Source organism: Trichoplusia ni, chromosome 23 (genome assembly GCF_003590095.1).
Source record: "Trichoplusia ni isolate ovarian cell line Hi5 chromosome 23, tn1, whole genome shotgun sequence".
In the NCBI taxonomy this organism is placed as follows: Eukaryota; Metazoa; Arthropoda; class Insecta; order Lepidoptera; family Noctuidae; genus Trichoplusia; species Trichoplusia ni.
The window spans coordinates 4231613-4244096 of NC_039500.1; the positions used below are offsets into that span (position 1 = coordinate 4231613).

The window sequence follows — 12484 nt, forward strand, 5'->3', positions numbered from 1 at the left end:
CCAGCCCCTGTTGATCCACTCACGTATTGACCTTCTAAACACTTACACAGTGCAGTATTTTTACTTCATTTCTAAGCAAAAAATGCAAAAAATGTAAACATTTTTAGTTTGTTAGTGAAATGCTTAATAACTGTCTTTGTGCTATCGTGCTAATTTGTGTCTATAGGTGGTCCTAATTTATGGTATTGTTTAAATTGCTTGTTTAGCTTTAAATAATACTCATTATATTTTTGCTACAATTAGTATAGAAAAGTCTAGGAAAAAGGGAATTTGTATCAAAAATCTGAGCTAATTTGACTTTTGGCACATGTGGTGCTGGTAAGTACTGCCGTATGGTCACCTTATTATATACCTATCCGTTTATTTGTGACTTGCGTCATTCGTCTGGGTCATGTTTAGATTCTCGGTTTCAGCACAGTGATTAACCGAAGTCAACCTAATTCATGTCCAATTTCCCTTACTATTACGTGGACAGAAACTTTTTGTTTGTTTACAAAAAGTTTCAATGATCTTGCACCTTTGTACGTAACCTTGAAAACTTTACTTTGGCATGCAATCGAAACTTCCTCAATAGACTAAATTTTAGGGATATAAACAAATCTCGTCACGCAATCTTCGGAAATGCCGGTCCTTCCTGTTCAATAAACTTAAAGACAAAGGGTTAGACAACTGTGTCTCCTGTCTGAGAGACAGGTCCTAGTCTCTAATCCATTACGCGTCCACTATATCGGCACGTCGATCGCCTCGGGGCAGTCGGATTTAAAAGCTACAGAAGCTTAATTATTGATCCGTAAATGGACGCAGCGCTACACTTTAAACTCCGCCGTCTCAGTAATAAATAAACTGCAGACGTAATTATTTGTAATGGCTTCCAACTTCTCGTATTCCGATTTACATTACGACGTTAATGTTTATCAGATGTCTGACAATATAACCATTTCGTGCCCTAAATAATGTACAAGTCCCAAAATGTCTTATAATTTTTCGTAGTTGTGAACTTAAGTGTAATAAACATGAAATATTGAAGCACAGTCTATTAGCTATTAGGGGCCAAGCTTAGTCATAATATTACAGTTAGTACATTACAATGGCCGGATTCTTTCTCATGTTCTTTTTTACCGAGTGTCGCGTCATGGCTTAGGGCGAGGCGTCCTACAAAACCACTTATGGCTAATTTATGAGTCTACGTCTGTACGACATGAGCAAATCATGGCTGATGGCGGAGGAATTTTTCCATTATTAAGTAATTAGGCTAAGAGAAACATCGTTATCATATAAATGTTTCCCGTTAAAGTTAGTCATGGTCAGAGATCGTATATATATTTTTAATAATAAGGTCCTTATTTGATTATTACTTTTTATACTATTCGATGAAAATGCTGCTATATATGACTACTATTGATAATTTCGACAAACTAGTTAGTTATTTTGTACTTTGATTAGCACTTAAACCATTCTGGTTGATTTGTAAATAGACGATAATTGAGAAGAAGCAAAAAGTTAAAACAACTCACTTGAAAGAGGCTATTATTTTAGTTTCAATTGTAATAAGTAGTTTATTGTGTTTTATATTCACAAGTTATTAGGTATCTACAGTTTATTACGTTTTCCTAAAAAGTAATTTATGAATAAGTAATATACATTAACCAAAAATAAAAAAATTGAATCATTTTAAATATAATCTAGTGCAATGCAAAACATTACATTGTAGCATAATTTAATTTAATTATGCGGAAAATAGTTACGTTTATTTGTAAACAATCAAGCAGTTGTATTGTGGGAAATAACGTAACATCTAGCGGCAAAAGATAATAAAGCAGTAAAACTGTAGAATTATTATTTTTTCATTTTTTAAATTTTTCACGAAAATACTATACCTACCTAAGCAATTATTTTATATGACCCAAATATTTCATAATATTCAATATGGGAAATAATAAAATATGCTTCTAGGTTAGCATTTTTAGTAATTAAGTATGTAAACTAATTTTAATTAATAAACTAATAACTTTCACTGCAGCTTCACTTTGCGTGTTGTTATTCCTAATTAGAACACGTCAAATGTTTGCGCTAACCCAAAACGTTGTGCAACTTATTTAACTTCAGCAATTAACTTTGTAACCTCAATCCGACATTTATATACACTAAAACAAAAACTATTTATCAACGATTGCTGCACGTTATGTCAGTTTAGTAACTTAGTTCCATTAGCCTATATAATGTGCTTAAAAAGAAATTAAGATACGAGTGGAGCCACGTTTACTGGATAAGAAATGCAAAGTTATTTACACAAGATTCTCGTTACTCATATAGTACTAACAACAAAGAGTAGTTGGGCCTAGAAACATCTGCAAACTGCGTTGCGAATTTCGTTTAGTAGGTACCAAATAATAAAACATACGCAGTAACCAGAACGCGGCACTAAACGCAACTTGGAGATAAACAAACGTGGCCGTCGGGAATTATCACAATGTCATTACTTAAAAAGAAAAAGAATGTGCTGTCAACATTTCAATATGGAACGCCACGCGCCACGACATAAGTGAGAGCGGTCACAGCGCCAGTGTCTCTCCGGTGACGGGCGGCGACGCTGCCGGCGGACGCGGACTGGCTGACGGAGTAGACGGACTCGCGGACCCCGACGCCGCACTCGGCCGCGGCGCCCCACACACGCGACTCGCGACCCAACATTGTAAACAATAGATACGATTTAACAGCCATAGGAGCCGAGACTCCTTTGTCAACTCGGGTTATACAATCGATACTCGCACAGCTGACTGTGGCTGCGGACCGTGTTTGTATGTACCTAGGTATGTTGTTGTGTTCTGCATGTGGTTGTGAGTTCAACAGGAAATGTACGTCAAATAGAGAAAAGTGTCGTGTTATGGAAGCTGGCGTGTAAAGTTTATTACCCACTTTGTATTCGGAGTTTGATACTGGCAATTTCCACGAACAGGTGAGACATAATTTATTCATAAAAACCCTGAAGAGGTCCGCAATTTACTGCGCATTAAGTTTTTACCCAATATGTACTAGGGTGATATGATGATTAGGATCTTAGACCTTCATTTACGAAATGTAAGTCGGCGTCTTCATAGACGATGTTACAATAAACAAGTCCAATTAGGTCACGAATTTAGTGTTGAATGCAATCGCGAGTTCATTATTAAGACCGGGCATTTGTTTTCACCTGACTAATATTGTAAAGTAGGTGCTCCAAACAGAAGTTTTATTAAAACCACGGTATTGTCAGTTGTAGCAGCCCCAAAGTTGCGTGCCTATTGCTATTTAGCGCCACAATTACTTCTGTGGCCTACCTACTTTGGCGATATTAAAACACTCTTACAAATTGAAATCTCGGTTCACCTTATAAGGGTCGATTCTCATAGGTGTCAATGGTCTATCGCCTCAAACGTCTGAAATAGAGAAAATTTTCTCGACTCCTAGAACCACTTTATTCTGATTGTCGCGGTCAAAACCATTGTAGTCTCAGAGGTTTAGTGGAAGTTAGATGAGAGTGTGTGAGGGTATGGACAGAAGACTAGCTTTGATTGAATAATAAATCATGCTAGAAATAATACAGTTTTTTCTGAAGAACCAAACCTTCCATCTCCGGCAAAAGATGTATTTACTTACTTACACAACTGCTTGAAAGACAGCTGTCTGAGCATCACTGAAAGAAAAATAAAAGCAAATCTGATAAAAGCAGGAAAATAGGTAGGTTATGTTTGTCGAAGTATTATTATAATCCGGTAGCATGCGTTATCTAGATAGCTCCGATAGACATCTGGAGACAGCCGGCATCCTATTTTGGCCTCAATACATGAAAATGTCACTTAATGATATGTGTATCGGCTGATTTAAGCCAGACAAACTGATACGACTGGAAACTTTAAGGTAATCTGAAAATAGTAAACATTTTGCGTCCTTGCCCTTTTGTCGTTTACGGGATAAGTGACTCCATTAAAAGTTCAACCTATTTTTACCATGGAGTGGGCGTTACTCAACCAAACCCAAACATAATAGAGGACGTAGATATAGAACGAGGTAGATCAATTTTGAGAGGCAAAATAATAACTTATCGCTACTCTAATGCCTGAAAAACATGAAAATATGTATGTAGCACTCATACGTAGCCCATGAATCTATTTGTGTTTTGGTCCTGGATTGTCCTTAAATAGTTTATTCTATTGACAAACTGATTGATATTGATTTCCGTAAAAAGTTGAAAGTCCGGAATCCGGCACAGATAGCAGTCTTATCGTAACTGATTTATATCACTACCCATATGTTGTGCACGGACATTTTAACGTAGATGTTGACCGCGTGGCTCAAACCTTGCTGACTGGTTGGCATGCTTTTATCAGAGGTTCTTAGAAGATAAAAACATTACATAAGGTAGATAGTACCTGATATACGGTATGATCATGATCTTGATCCAATATGATATTGATAAAGGTTTACAATTTCAGTCCTGTTAATACCTTAACTAAAAATTAAAATTATTCAGAGAAATTCTATACGGAAAGACTTTAAGTGTAATAATTAAGGTAGAATATAGGTATAGGCAACGGTAAACAGAAGCCATCTTTTTTCTGCCTCTTTTTCAACTCTGCTGTCAAGCTGATTACAACACAACGCCTGCCAGTTTACTGTGGGCAACAATCCACGTTTATAACAAGTCAAAGTTACTACGATGTACTAAATTAGTAGGATATCATGAAGTAAAATCAAATGAAATCGTTGATCTTCAGTTACTTCTGAAATATCTTTAATCTATAAATAAAATTGACCTTTAACAACTTTAACGTCAGTACCATTTTATGGTCTGTGTCTTAAGGAGACCAAAGAAAGGATGGATGGATTGAGTAAAATGTGATATGAAACAAAAAGACACTAAAGCCTGCCAAGTGACAGGACAAAATGGAAGAAAAAGCATTGCCCCGACTACAAATAAAAGAGGACAAGTGAAGAAAGGAAAAAAAGGAGGCAACTTTAAGAGTACCTATGATGAAAGCGTGTGATTCACAATTGGAGTTGATTGAAGAATAGACAATTAATCATTGCCTACAGCTTCTAAACAATCCACCCACTTAAATTAAAGGGGAATCATAACCGATAAACCTACGGTTCAGTATTTAACCAATTAGTTTCCTCTAGGCAACATGTAGATACAAGCGTATTTACAAATAGTTTGACACTCGATAGCATTCGGCTGAGAGGTCTTATCTTATCGTTATCGCTTATGTATTTACCGGTACTGTTACCCGTAGATCCGATGTGGAACCAACAGTCACGCATATTTCGGAGATAGTCTGATAGTTTGTTGCTTGAACTAAATACATTAGTCAGAATTGTACGATAACACCATATTCATAAGGAAAGCGAAATACATTCTCGGCAAATAGACAAATGCTTGTTCATTTGAGGGTTGTTGATTGCATATTTAATTTTGGGATCTGGCGATTTTTAGCAAATTTTTCTTCATTGATTTCTAGTGATCAATGTACTTACCATCTGTACTTTATTGCGATCCTATTTATCTATTATTAAATGATGTAACGGTTTTCTCACGCGTATTTATCGGGGTAGCCCGACTAGTTTCGGACCCAACCGGAGTCCTTAATCATGAGCAGACGCGGCGGAATCGCGAGTCGAACGCCGCGTCTGCTCATGATTAAGGACTCCGGTTGGGTCCGAAAATAATGAATCATTCTCACGACAGTTCCTATTTATCTCTTTACATTGCTGTATGTTGTAAGAGTGTGCGTATCATAACATTTTAAAACATCTATAAATTTTCCACAACGAAGTAGACAAAGTATCTTTGTACATCTATTGTTAGATTTGAATAACGATTGTACAGATATTTGCAGCTGGCAACACTTGTACTAGAACTAAACGGAGACGTTGAACTTGACTCGAAACTTTTCCGCCTTCCACGATGCCCACGCGCATCTTTTTTAGCAACTTTTTGTGTGCGGTAAGAATAGCTAGTGTACTTCCTAAATAGTTACTACTTACACTAGGTAATATGATTTATACGATCATTCTAGATCGCACCATTAAAAAAAAAATTGTCATCGTTAAAATTGTTTATGTAGCCCAAACATACGGAAGAGTCAAACCCAAGCCCACGAGAGTCTGCGAAATATAAAACAATTGAGAAAAAGCAAGAAGAAATGTGCAATTAACATTAACAATATTAGCTATGATATTTCACAAGAGAAAAACTGTATTAAGAGGCACCTGAGTTTGCAAAAATGGAAATTAAGTGCGATAAAATTAGGGCCATAACCTTGCTACATTACCCTCAGTCCGATACCTTAGTTGATAAATAAACCGGGCTATATTTAGCGGGTGGTGACGCGGTGGCACTGGGTCGATAGGCCCGCCCTCCGGCGATGCGTCACGGGAACTTTGAACGTCAAACCGTGATCAAATCATTCAATCATCATCTAGTCATTGTTGTCATCCGATAGTCGATGCATCTGCGCCAGATTGATAGACGACCTTCTTACGAAATGAGTTTCTGTTGCTATGTGATCTATATTTAGAGGTTAGTTGTTAAATAACGATAGGTAAATGTGTATTGATGTTTGTATGTATACCAAATCCGGGTTTTCTAATAGGCTCAAACACAGTAGGTTGGTCTCCTTTCATTAAAGACTTCTTTTCGCTATCTTCAGAATTCTTTCATAATCCTTTGTAGCGGGAATAGATAGATATAGACATGTACGTACGTCATCTATGTTATTTTTAACCGTATTTTAAATAATAGTAACAGTAAGTTGGATAAAAGTTTCTTTTCAACACAGTTTTACTTTTGCATATATTTGACGGCAAACCTAGACCCGTATCCAAATGCCGTAGCTTTGTTTATATTTGATAAGTTACTCTTTTGTTTCACTCGGCAGTTACTAAAATATATGTGCGAGCCCGTATAGTAGTTTTCAGTTTTCAGTGCAAAATATACAAAACTTGGTATTTAAACTCTAAAGTACTTAAATGGGAACAATAGCGTTTGGGTAATGTGTCGCTATGTGAATTAGTTATAAATAGAAAGAGAAGTGAACGTGAAGGTCATGACTAACACACAGTCATACACGTCCAGCACTGTACCATGCGGCACCACCTCGTGGGGCAGACCCCCACTCGAGTATCGATCCAGTAGAATGACTAGACACACGCCTGAAAACCATGTTGATTATGAAAAATGAAGCGAACAATGCAATACCTCTCTATTACACCTTTATAACCAATCAACCATGTTATCATCCCGCAGTACACTGCAATAACAACCTAAAAACAACAGTAAAAAGCACAAAACCCTTTGCCTATCACGCAACTACTATTTAACAGCAATTTACAGTAATCTTCGTGCGACAAGGTATAATAGATCGCGCGTGACGCTCGCTGAAAACTGAAGCGAACAAAAGATTGGAAATGTGCGTCGTGCCAAGCTCAGTGCTCAGTCTGTGGCCAAACATTGCCACAATAACATAGTGCTACATGCTGACGCCGTGTGTAGTGCTGTGATCCGCGAACTGTGAAACCACCTCGGAATATCAGTGACAGGTCTAGCAGGTGCAGTGCCGTTTGCGTCAGACGCAATAAACGTGATTACCTATATCGAGATTGCGACTGAGCTACGTTAACCGGAAAAATGTTTTCCAGTTTCCCGGTAAATTTGAAAAGGTTTTATTATGAAGTTTGATGGGGTTTTAAGTGTCTATCGTACAATTTTCTGCGACATTAAACAGTTATATGACGACACTCAGAAGTTAACGGTGCCCTTGACACGAATCGATTGTCAAGCGCTGGTGGTTAAAAGTATTAGTTTATACACCATAATATCTGCTGTGTTCTATAATATTTGTTGTTCCTCCTATTTGTTGATAAAACTGCATTAAACCGACCTGTTATGAATCAAAATATTCGCGCTGGTACAAGTTTCCGCTGACAATGACTGGCCACTTTGAGAAAAGCGAAAATAACTTTCGAGTAAAAGAGAAATGAGTAATAAAAGTATTTATTTGTTACTTTTAGTCGAGTCATTGATATGCAGAAATAAATACATTCAAGGGTATTCTTGTTTTTCTTGGTAACTATATAAGCGACTACGAATTAGGTACGAACATTTTCCAATTATAGTGTCACCGAGGTAGGTACTTATTAATTACTGTCTAGCTATAAACGTCATCGTAAAACTTGTCGACTATAATTGCATACAATAATTGTTGCTTCGTTTGTTTTATCTAATTGAAGTTGAAGTACTTATTCGACTAATAAGAATTGTTCTATTCAAGGTTTATTATTTCTTTTAAAACTAATAGTTCAGTGTTCTTTGTTGGTCTATGATGTTACATTGGACAGTCACAGGTGGTTTCAGCCAGATTTGTTTATATTCCTGAGTAACAGAGGAGAATGCAACGAAACTCCTTGCTTCGTAATCTTCACAGCCCTTGAATAATTTATTTAAATCCCAAAGAGTTCTGTTTATACTCAAATCAGAGTGTTGAATAAATTACATTTGATAGGTCTTTGACTTTAGATGTATGCTGTATCGGTGGGCGTTTGGCAACTCTCCCGCCGAAAATAGCGCCGAGTTTGTTGTGCCGAAGAAACTGTACCTGCTATATGTTGCGTGTTCATAAATCTAAGGCGCCAACTTCCTAATTATTTGTTGCCACTGAGTATATTCTAAACATATTTTTTAATATGATCTTCTGGCGTCCACAAGTTCTTTCATCGTGATTTATGGGGAATTTAATACGTAAAAGAGCAGTGACGATATGAATTCTACGATATACAACCCCAGTGTCAGTGGGTCGGCGACTCATGATGTTTTACTCGTAGTCAGACTATAAGAGATCAAATCAGCGCAAAAAGTACCTTAAGTATCCCTTCCAAGGGCAAAAATCTCCTTTAAAAAAAGCATACGGAATGAGGATGGTAATTATAACACAATTTAGTTGCCCAATAACCCGATTTACAGGTAAAATTTTCCAACAGAATTATTCTCGTTGGCAAATATTGATTTAACGAAGGTCCCAACTCAAACGTGATTTCAGATTCCGCTCAAATGAACTGACACTCGATAGGAATCCAACCAGATTTCGAATCGAAGGAATTTTAAATGTGGCAGTTTGAATTAACATGGATTCCAGAATAGTTGAAAAGCAGATTTGTATATAATTTGGGTAGAAGTTTTTAATATTGCATCGTGTTAATAAATCAGTATTAATTATCGTATCAATAACACCAAGCGGCAAGGGTCCAGGGTCTATCAAAGGGACTCTTTCCCTATCTATAAAATTAGCTTGTTTCAATCGTGGTTTGATTCTCAATAAGCCTTGTTTACCACGTTTGCTCCCCTATACCCATAGGGGAGCACACGTGGTAAACACTGATTCGATTCCTGTTTTCTTCAAATTTCTCCTCCTCGTCAGTCAGAGGTGAATAAGAATAGCTTAAACATTAAGTCTAAGCTTTAACATCATACCAAATATTGGCTCCAGATCAAAATACCTTTGCATTTGTATGGAAACAGAAGAATTCGAAACACTTCAGTGCTCATGAAAAGACGTTTCGAATTACACAAAAGGAAAATACCGATAATTCGACGTGAAGTCTCGCCTTTAGGAATACTTGACTATACTTGAATGGGATTTGTATTTGAGTTTTTAGTGGTCGAAGCCGTATATAATCTCTTAGAACCACTTAATGTTTAACAAGAATCGAATATTGATTGGTGTAGCTATTGTGACGAAAACGAAGTTTTAAACTAAGCCATTGCCGCGATATCGACTTTTCCGAGCTGCGCCATACGTTACCATAGGTACTCGTATGTATAAATTATAAAGGGTTTTCACTTAAAATTAAGTTCAGAGTGAACGTTATTGGGTTAGCAATACATAATAATAACACCACTAGTTAAGTTTTATTTGTATATTTTTTAATGGGGAATTCTTATCTTGCACAACATGGGGGATACCTATGTCCAGCAAATAACAGCGGTAGGCTGAGGTGATTCATTGATATGCAACTAAAGTCAGTAATGTAACGTTTGAAAAGTGCCTGAAACTTTTGATTTTTATTTTTATATTTTAATCTTAAATGACTTACAAAAAAATCGACTCGTAAATTTTTTCAAGATGTTAGAGAACCTAGATACGTACAATTAATTTAGTTCTGATCTACTAACAGGTTGCATTGAAAAGAACATACATTATATTAAGACGTATAAGAAATTGGAATATGCGCAGTGCAATACTAATGCTCTTCACGCACTTAATAATGCGTAAGATTTCTGATTGTAATTGATTTACAGTGATCTTGTATTCAATACCGTCTGTCTGGCATCTGGCAACACTGCGCTAAATGAGGCTGAGCACTAGATTGATTCGACGCCCGGTAATCCCACTAACGACGCGAAGACTCATCACTTTTATTAATTACTTCTTATATGAATGATAATCGCAATACACGCTACATAATGCTCTTTGGGAACACTCTTATTTCGTGCTATTATACTTGGTTTACTTTCAAGACGCGCCGCGCGCCGGTCACTTTCCAGATGTTCGGGGTCGGCGCAATGCGTATTTTGCTTCCATCTTTATTACTCGCAGTATTTACTTTTACCTTTCTTCTCATTCTTTTGCAACAAATTCATCTCATTTTGTGGTTTATTTGCAAGCATCGGACCTGTCATGCTTATGATTTTGTAACTAAGCGACAGATTTATTGTCCTTTTTCAAAAGGTTCTCACTATAAGAAGAAATAAAATCCAGGTGTCGCGGAGGTGTAACAAACATTCATTCAAGTTACATGCATAAAGACACCCAGACTCAGGACAATTCGTAGATCTCACGAACGTTTATGGCGGGGATGAACCCGCGATACGTCGTGCTTAGTGTTATTGGCATGGTGTCCTCAACCCCTAGCCTATTCGAACAGTCGTGATTTTAATATTTATTGCTCGTCAACGACTGTATTATATTGCAAATCGAATATTATGGATTATACAAATGATTGAGGGGTTTATAGATAGTGAGAGATATCGACAATCCGCGGTCATATCATCAATCACTGTTGGCGATGTTTCTCAAAGATTTATGACTGTATAGTCTTGCTTGGTCTATTCTGCGGTTTTGCACAAGTCACAATAAAAAAATATTAAATCAAGACACATTTATTCAGTAATGATTACAATATGTTTTAAGTCATAAACCAAGTTTTGTTTTTTATTTAAGTTTTAATATTTACGAGTGTATGCTCTATTGGTGTGCTCTATTATAATTCACTACAATATCCTTTTCATCCTTAACCTACGTTAAGACATTACTAATATTGTTACGAGGATTACTTTTCTAATCAGCAAGACTGCCGTCTGCCAACACCTTTTGAATGGCCATTCAAATTCTGCTACAGCAGGTTCCAGGTCCTACTGTAATCCCATTGAAGTAGATGATTAAGTAGTTGTCAAATTATATTAAACCAATATAATTTGATAACTACTTAATCAGCTGAGTACAGAAACATCGTTATTACTTAACGGTAAAGGCAAACTTGTGGCAAACCTAGAAAACTTCCACTGTGTGATGTCGCAGTTAGTAACTTTCCATCTGATAAACAAACAGACTAACTAATATAATACTACTTAGAGATTGTGCACATACAGCAGAATATTTATACGTATAGCTCAGTTGCAATGTTGATAATCTTGATAAATCACATACAAGTGGATCATAACACACAACACCTAATAATTCATGACCAAAATTTAATAAGAACGTTTGCAAAACCTTCACGGATCTATTTTTGAACATGTCTATTCGAATCTGTTCTAAATATAAAACCTTGTTTTGATTCTTAATTTGAATTATTCATGTTTAGAGCCGCTGCAACCTATTTATAGATGTCCCCGATTTGAATTATTGAGTGTTGCCACTTAAATACATTTTATATCTGAACTTTGAACGCAGGTGTGACTGTGAAGTGTGAAATATAGTGCTATGTTTAATAAGAACTAAGTGAAATGTCTATAAGAGGTGTTCAAGATGGATCGAGATCTCCGAGAATCATCACTGACTCGTTCTTCGATGATGGCGGTAAGGGCGCAAATTATTTATATTACTATCACACTGGCTATTATAGCTTTTCCTATTTTTGATACTGGTCACATTTTTATGTTGCTAAGCGAAGCGTTAATAAGCCAAAGCCTTGACCACACGGGTGGCCACACAAAGAGTGACATGTCTGTTTAGTAGAATGCATAACTTTGACGTGCAGAGAATAAAATTATGATGACAATAATATAGGTAGTGAGGTCACTCGTAAGGAGCATATTAAAATAAACCTAAGTATATTTTCTACCAAAGAATTTTTCTTACAACGTTAAAACTTTATTTGGAAGCATAGAAAGGTCTTCCATATTGTGTTCCGAGAAAACCTTGAAATATCAAAGAAGTAAACGTTTATG

The 12484-nt window shown here is 36.5% G+C and overlaps 1 protein-coding gene across 2 annotated transcripts in view; it reads left to right on the forward strand.

Moving 5' to 3' along the window:
• The first annotated feature begins 7458 nt into the window (after positions 1-7458).
• LOC113504796 (AMP deaminase 2-like) overlaps positions 7459-12484 on the forward strand; it is a 31223-nt gene continuing 26197 nt past the window's right edge. Inside the window, exons 1-2 of one of the 2 annotated variants that reach the window (XM_026887248.1) lie at positions 7459-7587; positions 11899-12113. In XM_026887248.1, the coding sequence (XP_026743049.1) occupies positions 12041-12113 (73 nt within the window). In that variant the 5' untranslated portion in view covers positions 7459-7587; positions 11899-12040. Of the gene's footprint in view, positions 7588-11840; positions 12114-12484 lie in introns of those variants that run through there. The other variant, XM_026887247.1, reaches the window with a different exon arrangement.